The 27801-nt window shown below is 36.6% G+C and overlaps 1 protein-coding gene across 1 annotated transcript in view; it reads right to left on the reverse strand.

The window, feature by feature from the left end:
* Window positions 1-246: 246 nt before the first annotated feature.
* DIAPH2 (diaphanous related formin 2) overlaps window positions 247-27801 on the reverse strand; it is a 696864-nt gene continuing 669309 nt past the window's right edge. The window contains exon 27 of the mRNA XM_084790930.1: window positions 247-6079. Coding sequence (XP_084647056.1) covers window positions 6015-6079 — 65 coding nt within the window. The 3' untranslated portion in view covers window positions 247-6014. The remainder of the gene's footprint in view (window positions 6080-27801) is intronic.

A 27801-nucleotide genomic window follows, 5' to 3' on the forward strand; every position in this document is an offset into this window, starting at 1 on the left:
GTACAAACATTTCTCTACTAGTCTGATGAGCAGTATACATGAATTCTAAGATAAACCTTAGAGTTCTCTTAGGTATACTAGTCTTTGAAGCCTGTCCAAGAGCTCCACTTGACCTGGCCCTTCCAAAAACATTCCTTAAACTCCATTTAGCTGAAGCTTTTCCTAGAATGCCCTCACATCCTCTTGACATGTTACTGTCCATGCCTTTTCATTCATATTTAGTCAGAATCATAGACAGAACAACAGTTAATGCAAATCTAAGCTTTATTGAATTAGTAGGCATTATACAGAGATTGCAAATTATCACTGGTCCAGCACAGATACAGGTGTTTATTTCGAGGTGAAATGAGAGCACACATTGACAGTTTTACTGCTACTTGAACTATTTCTTTAAGGTGGCTTGCTATGGACACAATCTCCCTCAATACCCATTCGACAGTCTTTGCTTTTACCTCTCCCTTCAGCTGAGGGATTCACAATATCTAAAGGAAGCTTTTAAAGGACCCTTCTGTATCAGAGGTAGTTTTGTGCCTGCATTATGCATCATAGAAGACATTTGAACAAAGACTTCATAAAAAAAAAAAGGGCAGAAGAGATATACTAGAGCAGAGTTGAGACACATGAATTGTTTCAGCTAATTACCTACAGTGGCAAAAGTATCAACCAAAATTTAGAATAGTCTTTTTGTCTACTTAATAAAAAAGCATGCAGTAGCCTGTGCAGACAATAGCTTTTAATAACAATCCTAAATCTGGCTTGAGCACCAAGGATGCATTTTAAAAAGTATAAAGTACATTTATATGCAGTGACTAGTGTAGTGGTTGTACTATGACCCTCCCCCAAAAACATGTTCGTGTATGTACTAATCTTGAAATTTTGTGAAATTATGTTATTTTGTTAAGCAGATATGGGAAGGTGTAATTAAATTTAGGCTCTGAAAATGAGAATGTTATCATAGATAATCTGGAAGAGTCATTAAAACTCCTGACAAAAGAGAGGCAGAGGTAGATTTTATATACAGAGGGGGAAGATGTAAAAAAAAAAAAAGCCAAAAACCAAAATCGACACAAATAAAACAAAACAAAACAGTGCAGAGTGAGATAAAGACACAATCCAAGGAATAATGACAATGACATGAAAAAATGCAAAGAGTGGATTTCCTCCTAGATCCTAGAGAGGAGTGTTGTCCTGCCAATATTCTTGGCTTTAGATTTACAGCGTTAAGACATTCTCTACACTTGAGTGGAGAGTGGGAACTGACTCTGACACAAATTCTGGTGCCCCATATTTGACCACTTCCCCTTGGTGCGGATGCCTGATGGCATTCAGAGAAAGGATAGACAAGCTACCAAGATAAGACTTGAGAGCCTATGTTCATATAGTGGGGGAGGAGGTTCCCCTCTGTCACTGACATAGCCGGGGAGGGAGGCAGGGGAATAGGGTGAAAGCAGGATGGAGGGAGGAACAGGTGAATACAAGGGATGGGATAACAATTGAGATGTAATCTGAATAAATTAATTTTAAAAAAGACACTTTAATGTTGAAAAATAAAAAGATTTACAGCCTTAAAAACACTACAGAACCAGAAATCTACTCTTTATCCCTCTGTGTTTGTGAGAACCTGTTACAGTATCTGTAGGAATATGATAAAAATTTTAGTAGGAGGTGGGGTGGAGTATTGCTATGACAAATACCTAGAGATAGGAAAGTGGATTTGAGATTGGATACTGGGTGGAGGGTGGGACAATTATTGATAGTGTACTTAATAGAGAAACTGTAGATTGCCTGAGCCGAACCATGAATGGAAATGTGGACATTAAAGGCATTTCTGGTGAGGGCACAAAAGCAAATGAATATTGTATTTGGAATTGGAAGAAAGGCAATTGCTGTTATATAGTGGCAAAACCAAATCAAATCATAACAACAACGTATCTGAATTGTCTCCTTGAGTTTATTGGAAAACCAATCTTGATCTTGTGAGAATGTTGGGTATTTAGCTACACAGCTTGGCGAGCCAAATGTAGTTGTATCTAGTTCATTCTTACTGGGGGAAAAGAAGTCTTAGGGGAGTGGGGAGGAGAAAAGAGGATAATAGAATATATGATACATGACAGTGAAATTGGAGCTGCTAGGGGGATGGTAGCTAGTGGTATTTATGGAGATGAGGGCAGAAGGATAGACTGAGGAGAGGAATAAAAAAAATAAGTGTGAAACTGCCACAATGAGCCTTATTCCTTTTTAAGAGCTCAGTAGGAGGGAATTAAATTTTTAAACAAGGAAAGAAATAAGAGAAGAGGAAAATTGAAGAATGAATCATTATGCCAAGAAGAAACCAGCACTTGGTCTGGTAAATTTTGTTAATCGTAAAAGATGGTAAAATGAGGAAAGTTTTTGTGAAGCTATGCTTTGGAGCTAAGGTGAAAAATGTGGCCTGCCAGCTTTTGAATAGTGCTAAATAGACCAGGCACAAACTCCTGGATTCATTCAACTCACTCAGAGAAAACCAAGCACAGAGCTGAAGCTATTTAAGAAAAAGCTGTGAGGTCCTTCTTTTCTAAAGTATGGATTAACATGATAAACATGGAAGTCTCACAACATTTTTGAGGATGCAATAATTACCAAAATGCTTCTGGCTTAGTTTGAAGGTGGCAGGAGGAAATGAGAAAATGCTGCCAGATCACTATGGGCAGAAAAGAAGCTAATAAAATTACCCCTCATGAAAAAATGTGGTAACTTTTAGGTTAGGAAAGGGAGCACCCCAATGTCCACCCAACTGTGGACACAAAGGCAGAGACGTAAAACCTGGAGCAGAGGTCTAGCCTTATATCCAAGAGAGAAGAGCTGTAGCTCCAAAGGGTCACATCTGAGACAGAGGAGCATTGTTAGGCCTTGAAGCCTATGGGGAATTTGTTTGGCTGTGCTTTGTTGTTTTTGTTGTTGTTGGGGCAGGTGACTCCTTTCTACTTTCTGTTCTATTTCCATGCTGGCCCCAGAGTTATTTTAGAAGAAATATAACTCATGTGTTCTTTTACTGAATCCCTGGTAGAGAAAGGATATTGTTCCATGAGTGGGCATGCCCTTTTAGTATGTGTTAGATTGTCAAGACCCAGACTATGAGATTTGGAACTAATGACATTTGGGTGAGATTTTGGACATAGGGGTTGCTGTAGTAGTTTGAGTTTGGAGAATGTTGAGATGGCATAAATGCATTTTACATTTGAGACAAATGTACATTTGGGGATGAGTGGGCAGGCAGGTGGTTACTTAAAAGGTTAGTCTACAGGGAGTACCTAGTATCTAGATGTTAGCTTGGTTGGAAAAGAGTCATGAGATATCATTAAGCTCAAGATGTGTGGTGAGGAGATTATAATGTCTTAAGAGGATGGCGTCTAAACGCCACCATCAGCATCCTTACAGGAAAGGCAGAGAAAGGCCAGGTACACAGAGAAGAAAAAGTATGGCCATAAGCCATACAATGCCATTGGCCCTCAGAAGACAAAACATAGAAGGGGCCTCTGCTGTAGCCTTTGGAGGTAGCATGAATGGTCTGATGCCCAGATGTTAAGCTTCTGGCCTCCTGGACCATGGGAGAATAAATTGCTGGGGTCTGAGACCACCAGATTTATGGTCAATTATTGTAATAGCCAAAGGAAAATATTCTAACCAATTAATTTGTTTTTGTAACATTCTGAAGAAAAATTTGGTAGAAAACGGTATTTCTCAACTGTGTCAGAAATAAACACAAATAGATAAAATACTTCAGCTTAATTTGGTTTTCTTTCAAAAATACCACTATGTACTTTTTTGTGGTTTTGGATGATACGTTTCGACCTAAAACAAAAAGTGCAAGTGGCTTGAACAGGACTGTTATAAGTCACATAAGTTAATTAAATGTTTGTGAAAAGCATGTGGAATGCATTTAAATACAAATATATAATTTATCAATAATAGTACTTCATTCATTCTTGTTTACAAACTAGAAAATAAGGCAAATTCACATCTGGAAAAGGTGATCCACATCAGTATTTCAACCTTGACCAGTTAGATAATATGGCAGGGCAAATGCCCCAAATTTCAGTCAAAGTTTACATGTCAAGATCTACTTTCTACAGCCTGAAAAGCTATAAAAACAAAAACAAAAACCTCAAATAAAGCCATACCACAAATATTTCAGAAAATACTTTGTAAAGTCAAAATTGCATACAGTAGTTATTTACATCAATTAATAGAAGTTAAACTTTGTGGTTATTGTTTTAAAAAAGGTGTGTGAAAGTGGTATGTTCTAATGTGTGTTTGTGGGTGTGTACGTGGGTTTATGTAAGAAAAAAAGAAAAACATCTCAGACATTGTTACCTTTTGATTTCTCTACTTATAGCAGCTTCAGAGTATTTTGAAGTATACTATCCAAGTAAGAATGCACTAGAGTGAAAGGCAGCAGTTTAAATTACTATACATCACTATAAAGATTGTTTGTTCTGTCACGTTTACATTATCTCCAGAAGGTGGCTTGCCAAGCCAGTCAGTTGTTCTTTTCTCTGAATGTCTATAATGTGCTTTAGAGGACTAGAATTAGAATTTTCTACATAAGAAATATACATATAAGCAATCTTTTACAGCAATCACAATCATCTGCATGAATTAGTCTTGAAATTACACTCCAGAGAAGTTACACCAATTATTACAAATGCACATTGTAAGAGAATAGACAAGTTAAGTATCACTTCTGCTTTCTCACATATTTAAAACAATGCTGAGCTTCTTTATCTTCTAGTGTTGTTTTGGCAGCATCACTGAAATGTGTTAATAATATAAGGTAAGTATGGTGATGGCAGAGGTTTACCTTGCTACTGGGGTATGGAATTGCTGCAGTAAGAAATATAAACACACACACACACACACACACACACACACACACACACACACACACACACACACGCACACACGCACAAACCAGAGAGTGAGGGTAGGAGGGGGAGAGAATTGCTTTTTCTTCAACTACCAAAGTAGAATGGGAAAAGGGGTAGAAAGGAAGATAAAACAATTGACCTTTCAAAAGTTTTCTACTGCCTCCTGCATAAAGAAATCTCTTCCCTCCCTCTGGAGTCACCTGCAGTTCGGTTCCCCACCTCTAAGAGGGTGAAGGGAGAAAGAGGCAATAGAGTGAAGAACTAGGAATCACTATTTTCTGCTAAAATCTAAATAAAGGCAGTAGAATTTTCAGGCTCATCCCTAGGATATATATGGAAGTGTAGAAATTTTCTCAAAAAATAGCTATATAAAGAATTTCTATAAGGCAGATATCTATGCAGAATTAGAAAATACTTTTTAAATAAAGTTGAAATCTAGCTGATCCTGTTAAACTTTGGTTTATTTTTAGCAATGAGAAGTGCCTGCAATATCATGCTAAAATACTAGACTAATGGTAAGATTAATTTCTGCCAAACAGAAGAATCCATTAGCTTTCACTTGAGATGGATTCTAAATACCTTGAGAAGGGGTTCTCTTTCAAAGTATGCTATTTGCACCTTCCCAAACATTCTCTTGGACTTTACACTATATGCATAAGATGAGCTGGAAGTAGGCAGTGAAAATTCTTCTTCTCATTTATTTCCTCCTCCCACTTTGTCAATTTTTGGGGGATGTTGGGTGGGTAGATGTGACCTAGAAAATTCAGTTTTAAAATCTTTGACAGACTGGAATGTTTACAGAAGTTTTAGGGTTCTTCCCTTTTTTTTTTTTTTTTGAAATACATTCAGCTTCGCAGTCAGGTCATTATACACAATGACAAGTAATGTGCATCTTTACAGAGAAACAAATGTTTTCTAATCATGATATCTGGGTTTGGATTAGTGTACTTGCAGTACTCCTACAAACACACATTACTTCACCCAGATCAGCTTGACCTTTGTGGAAATGCATTTATTTCCACTCCAACTCTTGAGTGTATATTTTGTTCTTCTCAAAATGGATGGTTTTGTTTTCTTAAATGTCTCCACTCTCTCTGGCCTCGGGAATCACTTGGATGATGTGGCTCCATTATGGCGAGAGCGTGATCTTTCCAGAGGGGCCCGTCTGTTATCTGTCAGACAAAGAGAAGAAGAAAAGACAAAACGGTGAGCTTTAGATCCTGACTATTGCAGTGTCAGGTTGAGAGCGGTTTTCAAACAGTCTTGAAAAATCACTTCAAATGAATATGGAAATAAGCTGCAAAGAGCCTGGATCTTAGACGTTTACACTGCAGCTGCCAGGCTGAGTTCAAGAGTTCTGCAATCAGCAATAAATGATTTTTCTTGGTAAGCAGAGGCAGAGTGATGAGAGAAAGGGAAAAATTCTCTCAAACACAAACCCCAGGTGACAAGAAAACTCCTTGGTAAAGATGTTAAATTGAAAAGATCTATGTACAGTGCCTTTTGTTGAAAAACTTTCCAACTCCCTATGAGTTTTCAATTTGTATGATGGTTACCTCTAAAGGACACCAGTGTGTGTAGAGGGTTGGGGGGGGGATGTCACAGAGAAAGCTTTTCTTTTTCTTCTTCTTCTTCTTCTTCTTCTTCTTCTTCTTCTTCTTCTTCTTCTTCTTCTTATTCTTATTCTTATTCTTATTCTTATTCTTCTTCTTTACAATGATTGCAATATATGGCAATCAAAGCAGCTACTGAGTTTGTCTGATTGTATGATGTAAACAAATTCAATACATTATATAGTCATTATGGGAATGAATAATGAATGGGACCTATTCTTGGTCCCATTCCCCCTACCCATCACAGGAAGAATAATCACTGTAGAGATGACGGTTGACAAAGTTTAAAAGCATTGAAAGTTGCTGAAAATAGTTTTAGCTTTAATAGGGAAAAGGCTTACAGCTCTGCATTGCAATGATCACTACTATATTATTATCACCTCTGTTTTATGCCCGGCTTAAATGCAATTGATGTGGGTGAAAATCCCTTCCTGGCAGAAGCATAATATACTTAGATTCTCTATTTAGAATGAGACTCGGTCCCCAGAAATAATGACAACCACCAGCACTTACATAAATGCTAACACTTTACACTAGTTAATTTGCTAATTCACACAACATCCCCGGGAGGTAAGCCCATTTCATTCCATCCTATTATCTCTGCTTTAGCGATGAAGGTTACACAGCAAATCAATGGAATGATGGGAGATTATAATGCAAAGTTAATGCCTAAATGTCAGGCCTGCTTTGTTCAGAAGTAGATGTTGGAGCCTCCCAAGCTGCTATTCATTTCCTCCCTAAGACTATGATGGCCCACTAGCATATCCTGCCTCTCCTTGGGGAGGCTGGACTGAGAAGTACTTAAGTTGTTGTTGGTGGTGTTTTTTTTGTTTTGTTTTGTTTTGTTTTTTTGTTGTGATGCCTTTCTGGGTCTCGCTATAATCTCTTGACTGATTCCAGTAGTCTGTGGTCAACACATGGCAAAACTTTCTTGCATCCATGACCTTGGTTTCATTAACACCACCTTGTCAGTGCACTGAACAAACTAATCAGAAGCTTAAAGCACACTCAGTGCTTCAGAATGCAATAATATTACAGAAAGGTGAGAAAATAAGAGGCTTTCTGTACTTGGAGATACATCTGAGTGATGGATTATTTGGGTATCTTTTTGAAGATACCATTAAAAAATCCATTATTTAATTTGTGATATGGATCACAATTCAGCTATAAATGTGAAGATAACATTCCTGGATAAAGAGCTTATTACTCAGGTGGTAGTGATTTGCATACAGATTAGTTTGGGACTTCTTAGGAAACATTTAAAACTTAAGCTACAATCAAATGGTTCTCATTGCATTACAAGCATTAAAATTTCAGTGTTATTCTCAGATATGAACACGATGGCAGCATTCCCATAGAGTTTTGCCAGGTCTGAGAAAGAAGCTGGACGGTTCACTGGGAATCCTACAAGCTAAATCAGCAGCTATCTGTCCTTTCATCCAGGAATGCTTCTGGTACCCCATATCACCACCAAACACCTAGTAGATCACCTCCAAAACTGAAACCTCACAAGTGTTAAATGACAGGATGTGAGGAATCATAACAACTTGCAACTTCCTGGTGGCATTTGGTGAAGAAAATGCTTTTGAGCCAAAGCAAACTGACTAAAGGACAATAAAACATTTGGAAAGTGGCGTACATATTAGTTCAGGACCCAAACCCAGCCTTATGGCAGACAGAAAAAAGAACTTTAAAAATTTTTTTTCTATCCCATTGGGAGTCTAGTGGATTCCGAAATTAATAAGATAATTACATGAAGAAGCAATTCTGTAAAGGTCACCACTTATATTTTTGAAATGTCAACCTACAACCTTGTTTATTAAGAAAAAGCCATTAGAAACAATGGCAACAATTGCTGATCTGAATTTTTAAAAATTAATTTCCAGTTCTTTACATTTATGCTAAAGATAATTTTGCCATAAAAATCCATGTTTGTACCACGAAGTTCTATGGATTAAGCTATAAGTGGATCTCAGAAAGCATACATGCGCACGCACGCACACACACACACACACACACACACACACACACACACACTCAAACATACTCACATATACTTCTGTATTTTCATAAACATATCTAGATTTTCCATCTGTGTTCATATTCTAGTGGCTAATAATCTAGTGGTGACAGTTTTCATGCTCGAGTGACTTCATCTTTGAATAAGAGACTGAAAAACCACCAAATGGATTATTTGAAACACAAATTTTATATTTATGCTATTCAATACTAACGGACATCATAAGTTCAGCACCACATTTTTAGGTAAGAAAAATTGTTAGATATTATTGCTGTCGGAGGTAATAGAGTAATTGAGGTACTTGGAAAATTGATGGCAGTTGTTTGGAAACAGGTGGAGGAAATGGGTGGTGTGCTATACTATTTGGGGCTTGATAAGGCCTACTCAGAATCAAGTTCATTTCCAAGTTCACCATTATTTGCTAAGCAACCCCAAACTGATTTTCTTTATTTCAGAAAGGCTTGTCTTTGAAATGCTCTGTGTGAAGGTGAGGAGGTTCTCATGCTTCTAAGGTAATTGGAATCATTAAAGAGTGGTGCTAAAGTTCGTCCTATGGAGGCAGATGGTCTTCAGAAAACCTTCCAAATCTGTCACCAAAGGAGAACTTAAGCACATATCTTGGCTTTAATATGGTTCTGTACCTTCTATCAGGCTACCAAGTTCAAACTAATGTCAAGGTTGTCCTTGTTGTGATAAGAGGAAGTGTCCCTGAAAGTCTTCACTTACCAGGAGATTGGAATAGATGCAGGGACCTCCTATTGGGACTCTAGGTGAGAGAAGTATGGGAGAATAGGGAAATAGAAGGATTTAGAGCATCCTAGAAACCTACAAGAAGAAAATCATGATGGGCGCATCTGGACCCAGGGGGGTCTGCTCAAGCTACTGCCCCAACCAAGGACAATACATACAATAAATATTGAACCCCTATTCAGATCTAGCCAATGACAGAACATAATCCACAGTTGTGTGGAGAGTGGGGACTGACTCCGACATGAACTCTGGTGCCCCATATTTGACCACTTCTCCTCGGTGGGGAGGCCTGGTAGCACTCAGAGAAAGAATAGGAAGGCTACAAAGATGAGATTTGATAGGCTTTGACCATATGGTGGGGGAGGAGGTCCCCTTCTGTTGCAGACCTAGGGTATGGTACTAGGGTGAAAGCGGGAGAGAGGGAGGGCCGGGGGAGGGGGCTGAGACAAGCAAAAGGATAAAAATTTAGATGTAATCTGAATAAATTAATAACTAAAAAAAGAAGCAAAGAATAGTGTCTTAAAAATATTGAGCTCAAACTAGACATGCAACATGTTATTTTATCCTTTTTTGTAGATGTTTTCTGTTATTAAATATCTGGAATATATTACTAAAAACATGATTTTAATGGATATATATTCATTTTACTTTGCAAATATATAATCATTTGCCAGTCATTTCTTTCCTGGAGAATATTTAAGCTCCTCCCAATATTTGGTATTGTAACAGTGTAGAAATGTCATTCTTATAATTACATCCACATGTATGCAAGAACTGTATCCATATGTATCACAAAGTTGTATCCACACATATGCTATAGTTATATCCATATGCATGCCATATATAAAAGAGGTATTACTAGGCTATGCAGAAATCACCCCAAATTATATTAGAGAATAGTTGCAATAACTTAAATCCCACTGACAGTAAATGAATTTGTCTATCTTATCTCTTTGAGTAATAATCTTTTAAAAAGTGCTAATATAATGGTGAAAAATGACATGTTTCATTCCTTTTGCAATTTTTTTCAAATATTAGTGAAGTGGAACTTCCCATATATTACCATCCATTTATTTTTCCTTTGCATGCTAGCCTTGTTCTTTGGTTGTTTGTTGTACTGCTTGATTTTGCACATGATATACTTAAGATAGCAATGGACTGAAATATATATTAGAATATTTTCCTTAGTTTGTTGTTTGCCTGTTTTGTGTTGCAGACTTTTAGGACTGTACAGTTTCATTTTTTAAATATTTTTACATAATTAAATTTACCAACATTTATATTTTTATATGCCTTTTATTCTCAGCTTTCTCTAATAGACATTTGTCTAATAGACATGTCTCTAATAAACAGACATTTGATAAGCATGGTCTTTAAAATTTTAATCCATTTGCATTTAATTATTAAAACTATCTTCAATTCATTTTGTTTCACAATGCCAGATAAACTTCCACACTACTTTGTTTTTCGTTTTATTTGTTGAATCATCAATTACTAAACTGATTCATGATATCCCTGTTACCAAAAATTTTAAAATATCATAGTTTCTATTACTTTGACATCAGTATTCTGAATTTTTGTATAAATGCCTTTTCATTTCATTACTTGAGCCTCATAATAATTTTCCCATTTATTACTGTTGTTATTATTGTTATTACAATCATTATTTGGCAGACATGTTTGTACTATGTAGCTTAGGTTCATCTGGAATTATAGTCCCCTGGCTTCTGTCTTTTCAGTGCTAGGAAAATGGATGCGATATTTATGATATGTCTTAGTGCCTGTTGGAGCTAAGCCTCCATCATTTATAGTTTCATTTGGAGCATACACTTTGGTTGGTAGTGTGGCTCAGTGGTAGAACATTTGGCTACCATGTGCAACGCTCTTGGTTTAATTCACACACACACACACACACACACACACACACACACACACACACACGCACACACACACACACACACATACACACACACACATTTCTGGGCCACATTTCAGCAGTGGACATGCCATAATGATTAAAAAAAAACCCCTCAAAAATAACAAAGCTAAATAAGCAAAACCAATGAATCCCAAGTCTACTCTAGTGACAACTCAGTATCCAGCTGTGAGTCTCAGGTGTGTGTGTGGGGGCCGGGGGTGGGGGTGTGGCCTGGAACACAGGCCTGATGCATGTTAGGCAAGTGCTTTCCAAATGAAATGTGATGCATCCTCAACCCCTTTAATGACTTTTTTTTTGTTTTTTGTTTTGGAATTTTCAGGTTTCTTCTTTTCTTGAAAATATAACAAGGGCCTTTTCCCTATTTTCTGATCAGTTTTTCTGATGGTGTGGCCACTTTTCTTTGGGAAACAGAGCAGAATTCACAAGTATTCAAAAGAGCATCATCAGTTATACCCACACAGCACATCTTGTTTTGGCTCTATCACAAGTGTGAGTAACTGCAATCAAATGTATAGTTTTTTCACCAATGATAACATCTAGTGCTTCCAGTTCGTGAACTTCATGCTCTCATATTTTGTAGTATGCTTCAAATTTTGGGTATCTACCAGACATTAGTTATCACACTTTATTGACCTGCTTTATTCCAGTGAAATTGCATACATAGGATGGTATGTAAAAATGCATGTGCAGGAGTCAGTCAATTACCTCTCCACTGAACAATTAAAGAGTCTAACACCAGGCTGGAGAGATGGCTCAGAGGTTAAGAGCACTACCTGTCCTTCCAAAGGCCCTGAGTTCAATTCCCAGCTCACAACCATTTCTTCTGGCCTGCTGGTTCACATGCAGGCAAATATACTGTATAAAGAATGGATAAATAAATCTTTTAAAAAAGGAGTTCTATCCCTACTTAGTCTAATTTCAAGGCTAGTACAGTGTTTTTAAAGCTAGAAACAGGCCACATCGTCTAATCCATATTCTTCATTACATGCAAATAAATCAATGCAAAGAAAACAGAAACCTAGATTACTGTAGTAGTTCAGGTTGGCACAAGAGTAGAAAGTTATTTTAACGATGATGGTAATGGAAAGCAATAATGTTAAAATAGTTCAGAGGCTACTGTGACTACAGACACACAACTCCCATTAACTATAATTGGAGTTATGCACATGTAATGATAACAAAATAGACCCCTAAATGCTTCTCCAATTGGAAAATAAGCAAATGCATTCTGAGAAACAGCATGCTTTTGTGTGGAAATACAGTATTCTAATTGAGATGCACAAATTATTTTCACATTGATATTGCTGAGAGTATGATGGTAGTTTTTCTATGTTTAAGGATACAGATCTACTAGAGGTAACATCTGTACAAAGAACGTCTTTCCTTTTCCTAATGCTCAGCATTCCTTATGTTATAAGGGAAAGGTCTCAATAGTTGCAATGGATTTATTAATTCAGGAGCTTGTTATCAGCATGCAACTCTGCTGTGCTAGGGGAAAAACAAATTATATTTTATAAGACCGCAGTTCTGAGATTAAATCACTTTTCTATATTTCACTTTCTTCTTATCCTCCCTGCCAGGTAGTAACTCTACTCTCTATCTCTATTATGAACTTCGTATTTAGCCAACTACCAAGTCTTGTAGCAGCATAAGTGTACATTATCAAACAAACTCAATTATAGTAACTTTAGGAAGATAGAAATACACGATAAAAGGGAAATCACATGGTACAATAATATTACTTTAAGGCATTAAAACTTTATACATATTAAGCTACAAATGTAGAATCTGTGATACTTTAATCTATCACAAACATGGTGCTTTTATAACATGTACACTCAACTTGTTGATATTTTAACTGGCTGCCATTTATATAATTGATAATTGGGTTATTTCAAAATATCTTAGAGCCGGGTGTGGTGGCGCATGCCTTTAATCCCAGCACTCAGGAGGCAGAGGCGGGTGGATCGCTGTGAGTTCAAGGCCACCCTGGTCTACAAAGTGAGTCCAGGACAGCCAGGGCTACAGAGAGACCCTGTCTCGAAAAGCCAAAAAAAAAAAAAAAAAAAAAAAAAAAATCAAAATATCTTAGAAAAATGTGGTGCAGATAAAAGAAAAACAGTTTAATATTCAGTATTTCAACTGCCACTGACCTTGTTACTAAATTTAGACTCCAGGTCACAAGTAGTGAATAGATTTTTAAAATACCTTTAGTTTTTTACATTAATCACACATTATATTTGCTTCTCTACTACATAATGCAAATAGGACCCAAGTAAAAATTTCTTTATGTGAGGATGAATATCTATGAGGACATCTGAATATCTAGAAAATATGGAAAATACTAATATAAAATAAGGTTATTAGAATATAATAGGAAAAATTTTGGAGAGAATTCTGTAAGTGAAACTTATAGACTAAAGAGTGGACATCATACAAACTGTAGCAGAACTGTTCAGGGTGTCTGTCATAGTAGCTTACCTGCAGCAGTTTTTAAAAACTGTTAATAAAGTCATCATGCAATCACTAGCAAGGATTCGGGCACTGATCTCTGAATTCACCTTCAGCTATGCTGTTTCCATAGAGGGCATACATCTTTCCCATGAACACAAGGAAAGACTTCTGTCTAGCTGCAACTTGTTACTGCATAAACTATCCACCGGATACATAACAGGTACTCTGTTACATATACATTACTCTGGTGTGAAGGATAAATGTACCAAAAACAGTAGCATTTTGGTTAATTATGTGTTTCCTGTAGCATCTGCTTCATTTCAAATGCAGTTCAGGGTACAAGTAGAGAAAAAAAAATCTCTCGAAAGCAAGAGCTAGAGGTTAGACAAGATTTTATCCTCATTAGGACTGAAATGATAGGTGGAATTTCAACAAGAAAAAACAGAAAGATAGCTATGAATTTCTGATTCATAGAAAAAAATGAGTTTTAGTTCTTCATATTGCAGACCATTCAGTTATGCAAATTTTCCTATTGGGAGGGTCAAAAGGAGAGTGAATATACAAAAGAAAATCAGAATAACTACACATCTTAACTTGTTTTTCCCTAAAGAAAAGTATAAAATGACATAATGAAAAGAAAGGAACTGTTTGTATCTGTAGCTATAAGAACAAAGATAAAAAGGTAGCTATTTCTATATGGAACTTACTTTCACTTAAATTCCATTTCTTAAAAACAATTTTCAAGTATTACACAGAAGGCAGTTGTTCTACCTGGGGAGGTGGGTATCAGCAGAAATGGGGCTGAAGTCGTCTAGAGGGGTTGTTGAATCCTGCAGAGCAGGATCAGGAGTGACAGTACAAGGAATGATCAAGGCGAAGATTACATTGACCTGGGCCAGAGTGCTTGGCAGGGTGAGAGACTGAGTAACCATTTGGTTTGGTGCTGAATAGACTAGCTGCTAAATGGCACTTGGACTCCAGGGTCAACTCATTACTATCACCCGTCATTTGTGTGACTTTCTACTTCATGGGTGGCGTAGATCCCTATGACTAAGAATACTTGCCATCAGCCATTTCTCTAACTTTGATCATATGATGGGCAATCCTCTGTCATTCTCTGTGGCGGTTGTTTGTGATCTGCCTGAGCTTCGTTGCTAATATGCTGACCTAGAATACACTCACCTGTCATCTGCTTTTGTTTCTGAATCACTTTAGTCTTTTTCTTTTTAACATGTGCAAGCCATCTGTTGGGTTTGGACTCCCTATATCTAGCTGATGGTACAGGTTTTATAGTACTCAGCCCAACTCTCTAGCTTAAGTGGGCCCTGTGTGAGAGGTGTTGAGGGAGTAAATACCCTTGTTTCAGTATTAAGGCAGAAATGCCAGTCCTTCCTCCTGCACAATGTGTCCATATCCCCAAAGACCATATCACAGTAACATAGCCTTGCCGATGATTTTGAGAAGATGTTTAACCTACAGTTTACAATGCAAAAGTCTATAAACAGGTGTTCACATCAATAATGATCCCCATGCTAGCCTGTGCTTAATTACTTAACCAGTTGTGTGGACAAAGACAACCTGTGTGGCTAATATTACAGACACTTTAGCAGCTGCAAGTGCCATTGTTTTTAAAATATAAAGTGTCCCTTAAGGTAAAAGCCAGCCAGCAGTTGTTTTAAATATGAACAATTAAGAGAGTTAGCATGCAGCATCTCAATTTTATATTCACAAGTGACAGAAAATCCTTTATAATTTTAGTGTCTAATGCAACCCATGTACAACCTGAGCACAAGGCCAAGACTGTAAGTGAATAAAGATAGCTACTAATACCTTACTCAGAATAAGTCTCAATGTGTCATTTTAAGTCTACTGGAACAACATCAGTCTTCATCTGATAAGAACAGGTAAAAAACACAATAGGCTCAGGAATAGCTGGCCAGTACAAAATGGACTCCAAGTTTTCTGGTGTACTTTTTGTTTTTTTCTGGTATTTTTTGTCTTCTTATTTGTTTTGATTTTGATTTTTGTGTTTTTCTTCTTGAGAAAAAGAAAAATAACATGAAATTGATAAGTTGGTTGGGTAGAAACGTGGGAAGAATCTGGAAGGAGTTGGAGGAAGGGAAAGAAATTATCAAAAATATTGTTTGAAAAAATATTTAATAACATTTTTAAAGATGTCTGATTTAGGGCTGGAGAGACGACTCAGCAGTTAAGTGCTCTTCCAGGGGACAGAGGTTCAATTCCCAGCCCCCAGATAGCTCTAATGTTCTGTAGCTTCAGTTACATTGGATCTGGCACCCTCACACAGACATACATGCAGGTAAAACACCTATGCGCTAGAAAACCAAAAAAAAATTTTAAAAAATGATGTCCTAGTGAACTCTTGGTTGACTATGTTACTACTTAATATATTATAATAAAGAAGGGAAAGAAAAGGACAGAAAACAGGTTGTATTGCTTAAGGGCTTCAGAATATTCTCGGAAAGAAAACACAAATTTTACAAGCTACACAAATTCATTTTCACACAATTACCAATTATAAATATATATCACATATCTTAGATTCTAATCTGTAAAATTTTAAGTTTAAAAAAGTTATTCTCCAAAAGACTATCTCCACAAAGATTGCTAAATATTTAAAAGATAGGGAGCTAAGTCTTAACATCACCTGTAGAGAGCTTTATCTAACCAATAAAATCACATGAGAAACCAAAAGAAATGACTAATTCAAACAGGAAAGATTCATTAAGCAGGGCTCATGGAATCCTGCTGAAGAGGGGAGGAAGGATCATTAGAGCCAGAGAGGTCAAGAACACCAGAAGAAAAACCACAGAACCAACTCTCCTGGGCTCATAGGGGCTCACAGAGACTGAAGCACCACTGAGGGACCCTGTATGGGACTCACCTAGGCCCTCTGCATATATGTTAGAGTTGTGTAGCTTGCTCTTGTGGGACTCCTAAAAGTGGGAGCAGGGGCTGTATCTGACTCTTTTCTATGCTTTTGAGACCTTTTCCCTCTTACTGGGTTGCTGCATCCAGGCTTAATATGAGGGGGAGGGGGTGCCTAGTCTTACTGCAACTTGATATGCCATGTTTGGTTGATATCCATGGGAGGCCTGCTCTTTTCTGAAGGAAAATAGAGGAGGAGTAGCTCTGGAGAAGAGGGAAGGTGGGGGAAAAGACTTGGAGGAGAGGAGGGAGGGTAAAGTAGGGTCAGGATGTAATTATGAGAGACAGCTAATTAAAAAAAATAAGAGCTACAAAAAAATGTTACAAGACAAAAATAAAAAACAAAGCCAAACAAAACATAACAACAACAACAACAACAACAACAACAACAAAATAGACTCTTTCTATAATGACCCTTATCTATTTTTAAGAAGGTATCCTACTGTGATAGCTAATTTTGGTCATCAACTTGACACATCTGGGAAAAGGGAACCTCAGTTGAGGAATTGCCTCCAGAATGTCCTGTATGGATGCCTGTGGGCCATTTTCTAGATGTCTAATTAATGGAGGGGACCTAGGACACTGTGTGCAGTAACATCCCTGGGCAGGGGTTCTGGACTATATAAGAAAAGTAGCTGACTGTGCCAGGGAAACAAGCCAGTAAGCAGCATTCCTCCATGATTTCTGCTTTAAGTTGTTTCCTTGGAGGAGTTACTGCTCATATTTCCCTTAGTTATGGACTATAACCTGTAAGATGAATTAATTTCTTTCCCTGCATAAGTCGTTTTTGATCAGTGTTTCATCACAGCTACATAAAGCAAACTAGAATACCTGTGAAGTACAGGTGAAGATGTGAAGGAGAAATCTTTCACACCACTTGCACCAATATGATAATGGAGTAGGCAAAGCTAAAAAATAATACAGTAGTCTTTAGAAGTATTCCCTCACTTACATAAATGAAGCTTTGTCAATACCAACTCCTCATCTTCAAAATCGGGATAATAATACTTAGGCTATAGGGTATTAAGACAGAATGAAATAAATCCATACCTGTTCCACATTGATATTTTAATAGATATGAAGTATAAGCATGCACACATATAGCTATGAATGTACACACACACACACATACACACATCGATCAATCAGGATTAACACAACTAAGTGTCACAGATAGGCATGGTCATATGGGTTTATATCTTTGTTTCTGCCCTTTAATAGCTCTTTCCTCATTATATTCCTTGTTTTCATCATGGAAATAACAAATAATATTAACTATCTATTTAACAGTATAGTTACAATAACTAAATAATGGAAATGGGCCATAATGGTACCTGATGTAGAAAAAGGCTTAGTGTTTTTACTGCGTGCCATTCTAAGAGTCAAGTTCCAAAGATTTCAGCAGATTTTATACATTTTGAAGTCTAGATAGCCTAATTACAGCACTTTTAAAATTTTAGCCACCTTTTGAACAACGAGAAAGGTTGCAAACAGATGTTTATAAAAATCTTTTTCACCCTAGCCCATAAAAACAAAGACTTAATAAAGATCAGGCAGGAAATCAGAATTTACCAACATTCTGACTTTTTATTTATTTCACAAGTCATAATGGGCTAGGATATTCTCATGCCCTTGGGAAGCAATGAAAATCTTTTATAACTATTTATTTTTTTTCTTATTGTCATCCAGTATGTATAGAAATGTTGCCAGACTGCTTTATATTACTTATCTGCTTTAGGATTTCAGTTGTCTGGACAGATTTGTCCCTAAGGGTAGAAAGAGATTATTTCTAGAGATTCCAGCCTGGTTTGAATGATGCATCTAGCAAAACCTTGTCACTCATTTCCCCCCTACTCCTAGAAGAGCAGTTTAACCAAGCAACCCATTGTCTTTTAATTTGCTTTTCAGAGTAGTCTACTCACTGGAAAGGAAATGGTGGATCGGCTTGCTTTTATAAGCAGTCTGTTCTCATGCTGCACATAGCTCTTGCTATAAAACATGCAATTTATTACAATCATCCTTTCTGAAGAGTGACTGTGTGCCTTGCATTGTGCTACAAAGATAGAGTGATAAATATGACAGTTTTCTTTGGCATTTATGACAGTGTTTGAAGTCTTTTGGTTTAAAGATTAGTCTGATGGAGAGGTGTTAAGGCTTCTTCTCTACCCTGATACACAATTTTTAATGAGTCAAGTAAATATTTCAAACATTATATTGTATCTGGATATTAAAGTGAAAAGTGTCAACCTTCTGCCTGAAGATGTTTTCATTCAACTGGGGTATATATGCAAAGATAGTAAAAATCCAATGACAAAAAGGACCAGGTTAGGGTCTACTCCTTAGGAACATGGAAAAAAGACACCGGTAAAGTCTTTGTGGAGAGTTGTGCTTCTGGAAGGAGTTTCAATGGCAGGTAATATTGTAATTGGCTGAAAAATGGTAAGAATGAATTGACCAGGAGGAAATGTATAGTCTGAGGGGGAGACATTGTATTGAGGAGAAAATCTGTATTATGGATATACAAGAAATCAAGCAGTAGTTAAAAACAACAGACTATGGCCAGATGACTGATGCATCTTTTTTTATTTTATAATTTTTTAAAACATATTTTATTAGTTTATTCATATTACATCTCAATTGTTATCCCATCCCTTGTATCCTCCTATTCTTCCCTCCCTCTCATTTTCCCCTTACTCCTCTCCCCTATGACTGTTCCTGAGGGGGACCTCTTCCCCCTACAGGACAGATGCATCTTATGTGGCACCTAAAGGCTCTCTTGAATTTCAGATATGCAATTGGGAGTACATTTTGGGAGTACATTTGTATTATATAGTGTCATTTGAAGATAACGTGGTGAGTTAATTTAAGAGAGGACAAATAAGAATTAGAGATTAATTAGACATAGTAGCTAGAGGAATAAATGATAACTTGAATGTTTCTGGTCATATATATATGTGGGAATGGTGGTTCTCTTAAGTAAGGTAGGACTTGAAGCAGGAGGAATTGCTTTCAAAAAAAGGGGTGATGAGTTCATTTTTGTATTTGTCAAGCTGGAGATGCTGCCAAAATATTTGGGCAGAGATGACCAGCAGGCCTTTAAGTACTACACAACTTAAGTTCAGGGGAGCGAACGGACCAGAGTTAAGAGCAATTTGGGAGAGTCACTGTACAGATGGTAAATGAAGCCCTCACACAGGAAAAGTAAACAGACTGAGATTCATGGCTTGCTGATAAGATTGTGGGAGTTACTGATATTTAAGAGATGACTGAAAGAAGAGGAATCCTTGAAGAATATAGACAGTAAATATTCAGAGAGGCACAGAAAGTAAGTGCATGTGGCACAAAGAAAGAGAGCAGATTCTGAAAAATGGAATACTCAATAACATCATATACTATAGAAAGATGCAGTAAAATAGAGACAGAAAACTATCAGATTTAGAAATATGGAGGTCATTAGTGACCTTAATGAGAGCAGTTTTCATGAAATAGGGCAAGCAGAAGGCAGACCGCAGAAGGTTGAGGAACAAGTGGAAGCAATGAATATAACTTACAGTTGCATTTTTCATGACTCTGAAAGAGGTGATATTTTCTTAGAGCAAAATCAGTTACTTCAGGTCATTGTGCTTGACATGTCCAAAACCATTTCCATATGAAATTGTCTGGTACACATATACATATGCATTACACACACACACACACACACACACACACACACACACACACACACACACACTTTTAACTTAGAGAAACAACACTTTGAATAGCCTCTTTTCATACCAGTTGACAAAGATTGCATTGGACCATGGTGAAAATCTGTCCTCCACCTAGGAACAGCTGATTCCTAGGTTGCCTAGTAAGTAACATGTGTCATGGTGTGTGATAACAAGCTAATCCTTACAGGTAGTAAGCCAGTTCAACGAAAATAGAAAATAATGATGAGACATGCAGAAAGAAGTGAAGCTTATTTTGTTTCTTAAGGTACCCAGCGCGATTTTCTGTTGTAGAAAAGTCCAATATAAAAAAAAAATAATAATATTAGATATTCCCAGTTTCATAGTTAACATTATTAAAAATACTCAATGAAGCCCCCTATGCCATTATTTTCCAAATTAGAATGTAGTTAAAGTTGTGTGTTTTCATTTATAAGGTATAGTAAAAACCATCAACACAGTATATCTTGTAGCATTGTAGAAGTAACTAATTGAATTGAAAAGATCAAGGCTTACATATACATTTGCTTGTTTTTGCATTGCCTAAAGTTCAAGTAGCAACTTGGGGCCTGTACTAATGAAGGTTTCACAAGACTCCAGACAAAGAATTTTCATAGGTGAGCTATCTCAGGGTGTTATACCATTTTGCTTCACAGTGTAGGCAAATTGCACATGAGAACATGTGACACAGTAGTTAGCACCACAATCAGGATGAGGACCAATGTATTATGAGACTGAAATAATTATTGTGGATTGACTCAAAACTGTTTACTAGTTATGAACTGAATGGAAAATACACATTATATAATTTTTATGTCCCTGATCAAACAAAAAATAGATTAGATTCTCATGCAGATTTCAGTACTAACCTAGTCTTCATATGGATAGTCAAAATTTGACAAAGTTACCAAGTAGACACTGTATTTAAACCACAATTTGACAGCTATTCTCTCTCAGTTTCCCTCTAATAATGGACTCTGGTGATCCTGAATTCTAATGGAAAGCCTTGAACTCACAAAGTGAGATTCTGTCCAGTCTAGTTATACCACACAGATTTGCTGCATATATATGAGGTGAAAAGATAGACCAGAAGCCATATCTTTCTAGTACTAAGCCTAGCATGTATGAAACATAAAGAGAATTTTGGATTAATTTTTATCAGTTTTTTTAGTCTTGTTATCTATAACAGAAGGAGTTCACAGTTATTTTTGTATCTATCGTCATTGAAGTGGCCATATATTAGAAATGCTTTTAGATCAATTTTTGTGGCCACTAGAGGTTTCTATTCTAACTACAATTCGTTCATAGTCTCTTTTATTATTCCTAAAATCTGGGAAATAGTGGACTGGCCAGATTAATCACTATGGTGAGGTTTCTCTTTCTTTAAGTCACCTGCCAACCTCTTGTTGTAAGCAGTGTTCTCAAAGAGACAGTACTCCCCAGCTCAAAAGGCCACAGTGGATTTGAAATAAGACTAACGTGGCTCAACCTTAATTTGAAGTGGTAAGAAAAAAAAGACAAAACTGCAAAGGAAATTGTTACAAGTTAACTTTCAGAAGGACTTCAGAGGGTTTACAGATTAAAATCCACTGCAAGATAAAACACATGAGGATAAAAGTGAACAGATTCTCACTAAAGGAAGTAGCTCCGGGAGATTAGGATATATGTATGATATATTTGGCTCTAAATTCTGTGGCAGCAAAAATGTCAAGGAGAAATTAGTGGATTTTTTTGTTTGTCCACAAATTCTATTCCACCTAATCTTATTCTTCAGCAGTCTCAGACTATCCTCGTTGAATCTAGCTAGGTTGCCCTCATAACATTCTATGAAAATGGCTAGCTACCCATATGTTAGATTTTTACGTATGTACTCCTTGGTTTCCTCCCTTCTATTAAAATCTATTCATCCTTCAGAACTCAAATAGAATATCATCTTCCTGAACCTTTAGCCATCATTTATCTTTCTTTCCTCTTGACTCTAAAGCACAAATGTACTGTGTACCTTACAATTCAGCTTTTAATTTATAGGCAGCTTCATATGCCTCACTATCATTTTGTGTACTGTCTTAATGAGACCATAGCACTGGGATGGGCCAAAATTCATGTCTACTATATCTTGATGAATTCTCTCAACACAAATCAGCCATGACTTAAATGCACATTGATTATTTTTATGAGTAAAATGTTTATGAGCATTTATAGATATATAAATATGACATTTGCTCCCATATATACATATTTGTGTGGGATAATAGTTTACAAATGCTACCTAGTTCTAGAAATAGCCCTGTGTTTTTAGGAGAATTGAGATAAACAGATAATATGTATGGTTAAGTTGTGAAGTCGTGCATAAAGTGACATTTAGCAGCCTAGAGTGTTCCAGTGTTGACTACATAAAAAGAGACAATGAATTGAAGTGAAAGAGACTTCCTTGGAAGGCTCTCTCCTGACCAACCACATTATAGTCTCATTCTGAGATGCTCTATTTTATCCTATTATGAACAATAGTCACAAAGAACCATAACCATAAAGATCAAAATCTCAAGACCAAGGCAAAATTTGTACACGCTGCCTCTAATGGATTCTGTCAGTATTATTGAACTACTTTTGGAAAGATGCTTCAGTAGCAAGCACTTTCTTATGGATTAGAAAAAAATAAGTGATCTAGGAAAAAGTTTCCATAAGTTTTAAAAATCTTATAAATAGAGTATAATTCTACCAAATTATATGGTATCTTCTACAGTGGCTGTATTTACAAATAGGCTTGCCCTGAATCCATACAAAAATCCTACAGTAAAGATTAATAGTTTTCTTTTAGTCTTCATTTTCCTTGATCTTGCTGTATGTAGCTCATGATGCTATTAACATCATCCCTGGCTCAAAACTCTCTTCTTTCAGCTTGTATATCATTACTGCCCCTTTGATCAGTCTGTTATAACACTACCGTTCCTTTCTTCTTCCCTGTGTATAAGTAAACCTGAGAGTTTTATTATTTGCCCTTTCATATATTATGCTATGTATTTCTTATGAACTACTTTCCATGGGTATGTACGTCTGTGTAGAAAACTTCAACTACTCTTCCTCCTACATGGCAATGGATCTAAATTCTGCATTTCCTAGGCTCTAAGTTATAGCTTCAATATTTCTCCAGATTGTACCAAAACTACCTAACACTCAATATTCAAACCAGACTAATTTCTCCCTTTCTATTTGATTTACCTCTTTTCAGGTTTCCTTGTTTTGAACATATAGGTCACGTTATTTGTTGAATTGTTTCTCCTTAAAATTACTATTTTTGTCTACTTCTTATATATAAGAATGAAATGACTTTATTTTGAGATGATTGCATCTTTGCTGAGATACACAAGATAAATGGTGACATTAGCCTGATCTTGGTGGTATACAACTGTAACTTTGATATTCAGGAGGTAAAAGCAGGGAGAGCAGGACATTTAGTCTAGCCTGGATGACACAGTAAGTTTGAAGACAGACATAGCTGTATGGAGGGGTTAAGATCAGTCTAGCCAACATAGTGAAACCTTATTTCAAAATAAAATCATTTTTATTCATTTTATATCATAAGTACATGGAACTAAATACCATATAATTAATATCATTATAACAAAGAAGAAGTTGGAAACAAACATACATTGAGAGGATAACATCTGGGGATTAAAGAAAGAATCCATTCAGTGTTTCTACCTATAAAACACTAGGCACTAGGAAACAAGGCCAGACCAAGTCCTTTCCTAATACTTTCTAAGGAAGCATAGTCAGGTTCATACCTTGATCCCAGTTTTCCAGCAGCCAGACTTATGAAATGGTACACTTTTGCTTGTGTATGACACTGTGTTTGTGGGATTTTGTTATAGAAGTCCTGGAAAACTAATATAGCTATCCTACACCAAGGTACAAAATGAATATAAACACACAGATAAAATAATCATAGAAGTCTCTTTCGAGTTACTCAGCAAATTACTTGTAATTACTGAATCATTTTCTTTTTGAGACAAGGTGTTATATGACCTTGAAGTCACACTCCCCCTACCTGAGCCTCCTAAGTGCTGGAGTGTATACCATTTGTAGCTCCTGACTCATTCATGGCTCTGTTTATTCATTATCATTAAACTACTCCAAGATAGTTTTTAAAAATCTCCTAGTACCTACCTTTATTTAAAAAAATAATATATAATTATATATATTATTGTGTATGTATCTACATCAGCGTGTGCCATAGCTTGCAAGTGGAGGTTAGAGTGCAATTTTCAAGAATTGGCTCACTTCTTGTACATGTGTTCCAGTTGTCAGGCTTGTGTGAGAAGTCCTTTTACTTGCTGAGCCAGCTTGCTGGCCCTTTTTGTCTATACTTTTAGACAAAATTCTTATGAAATCCTTTGTGCCTTTTTTCTTCCCCTAATCTAATCAGCCTTGCACATTGTTAGGAAAAAGTCATTCTATGAAGGCATGTCTGATCACATTACCATAAGTATATCCTGAAATGGCTCCTTTACAATATCCACTTGACTTCCTAGTTTTTGTATCTATATTCCAGCAATACTGAACATTTGGCTCTTACTTGAATATATTATGTTATCTATTATCTGCTTTTTTATTGGATCACTGTTTCTTTCTTTCTTTTTTTATTTCATATTCAAGAATTTCTGATTTATTGTTGAGATTTGGCTTGAGGTTTATATGACAAATTGTCCTGTCTAGCCTCTCCCCTTTTCACTATAGGCTGTACAAAGGAAGAAACTTTCATTTATACCTATTTCTTGGTGCCCAGAATATAAGAATAGAAAATTATATATAAATAAATACACACATGAACGCATTCTTTTGTTTATTGTCAGAGAAAGTAAAATATTAGAGAGCACAACATTCATTTGAATAATTAAGTTTGTGATGTGTGTGCATCCATGCGTGTTGTGTTTGTGGCATGAAAAGTATTCATTTAAATCAATTCAGACTTGATTGCCTTTTCTGATATAAAGAGCTAACCATATCTGCCGTTCATAGTTGTCCAAGACACAGTGCACATCTTTCAAAATTTCTCTTGTGCTTTGAAGCCTTTAATATGAGAGTTCTATTGGAGATCAGTTAGTTCAACGGTCATTATAGAGCAGAATTAAATTTATCTTTCCATTCCTTAGATCTTTAATTATTTTTAGGTCTGTCAACTCTCCTTAGTTATCTTGTAGGAGAATCAAAGGCAGTCAATTTGCTCTTCCTGCTCTATAGTGACACCTGAGAAATGAAACCTTGCCTTTCTACAGAACGCCTAATTGCTACATTCAACTTCAGTAACAAAAATCCTCCTCAATAGCATTCAGTTTTTTGGAGAGAAGGGGTTAAGTGATCCTCATCTTCAGTAGAGGGTAATAAATCCTACATTTCCCCTGCCTCCTTGCACTTTAGTGACTTCAGTCATGCTGTTTCTTGTAGGTAGTAAGTGCCAGAGATCACCTTTATTATCTTCTGATGGTAAGAAGACCGTGCGTAGGAAAGCAAATATCCTCTTCTTGCACTCCAGGTAGGTCAAGAGCACCAATGTGTACACACACACACACACACACACACACACACACACACACACACACAAGCAAACACACGCACACACAAAATCTAGTTAACATATCTCAAGAAAACCTACTGCCAAGAAAAATTCACTGCTTTCTTGTGAAAACAGTAGCAAGTCCCTTTGGAACATAGCATTGAAACTGTTCCACTAAGCCTTTAGTGTGAATTTGCTCAATGGGACTGTGCATACAGGTGTACAACAATTATTAGATTTGATATCTGAATGAGCTCAGGTTCCCATTAGAGCTTGACTGCTTCAATGACCCCATTCTTTTGCTTCCACTGCTCCCGGAACTGATCAACTTAATTATTCTGACTAACGAAACATTTAGGACATGAATTTCTGATTTGTTTTAAACCATGTGGGACATTTAAAAGTGCTTCACTTAAAAGAATCACAATATAGAAGAAATGACTATGAGGATATGTTAGAAATTGGGATGTAGGGCAGAGCCATGATCCACACTGGGCACATGGATATTCAATTTTCCTGGAATGACTCGCCGACTTAGATTTTTCATTGGAACCAGTCAAGCTTTAGTGATGCCTCTAGTCTCTGGAATCTGTAGTGAAAAAAGCAATGTGGCTGTGGTTGGGGTCAGCGAGGAGATGAAAATTAAATCTTGTATTTTTTGTTATAAAACATTCCAATCCTTGAAGTAGCGAATGTTAAGAAGGGAAACTAAAATGCTTTGCAGGGCTAGCCAATCACATACTTTCATTTTTAAGAATAAACAAGAGAAGTCAGAAAATGAGACCACCTTCAGTTGATATGTTAGGAATACAATCTCTTATTAGTTAAATATGATTGTCAAATTACATTCTTTAATAAAAACAGTACAGCCCTTAAATATTGTATTTCAACATTAAGTCTTGGCAACATAGTATATCAGCAATTGTATGTCCTCAGCATAGAAAAAATCACCTTGAGAGAGAAACAAGTCATACTTGATTCATAATTAGTCTCTTTAAAAGCAGCTCCAGCATCCCCTATTCCTTTTTCATTGATGACTATTAAAGAGCATGTATTTACCTAGAGGAAAAGAAATCATTAAAGTGTCACTAGTCCCTCAAGTTTTACAGATGCCAGTTCATCTCTCATCAGTGAAAGCATTCATCCTTTAGACAAATGGAACTGACATCAAAATGGTCCCCCTTGCCCCTTGCTTTTTACTAATGACATGGTAAGGGCAGCTGAGCCTGCAATAAACGTGTTGGTGTCCAATCATATTCCAATCACTTTACAATCTAATTGGACTTCTTAAAAATAATAAATACATACATAAACAAGAAATAGATAGATGATAGATAGATAGATAGATAGATAGATAGGTAGGTAGATAGATGATAAGGAAAGTCACAAAAGAGTAGTACAAGTTCCTGCTTCCAGGCACTCCCTGGCATCAGCCTTCACTTCACAGTTCTGCTCAAAGTACCTGATTTGACAAAGCACACAGAAAAGCCAGAGAGACTCTCTTCACCCTCTCTCCCAAACTGTCTGACAGGAGTCAATAATGATTCTTACACACAGCTACAATCTAACCACCAGAGTTGAAAGTGTGAGGGGAAACTCTGGAGCTATTCCTTACAATCTTTTATTAAAGAAGGGTGTAAAAATACATTTGCCTTAGTGGGGCAATTTTCCTCCTCCAGTTCAACTTAATCCATTTTAGCAGTTGGCAGTTTAAATAACAGAAGTTACAGGCTGCCATGCACAGATGCTTTGCATGCCACATAAAAGCTATGGATTCAGAGGCGAGAGCAAAACCGAAAGAAACTGAAAGAAAAGAAGCCCTTCTTCTACATAAAAGAATTTCTTTAATAACAGCAGCTGGGAAAAATCTCTCTGATTTGTGTCCTTCTACTGTTTCACAGAAAG

Source organism: Acomys minous (genome assembly GCF_964271855.1).
Source record: "Acomys minous genome assembly, chromosome: 7".
NCBI classification, from domain to species: domain Eukaryota; kingdom Metazoa; phylum Chordata; class Mammalia; order Rodentia; family Muridae; genus Acomys; species Acomys minous.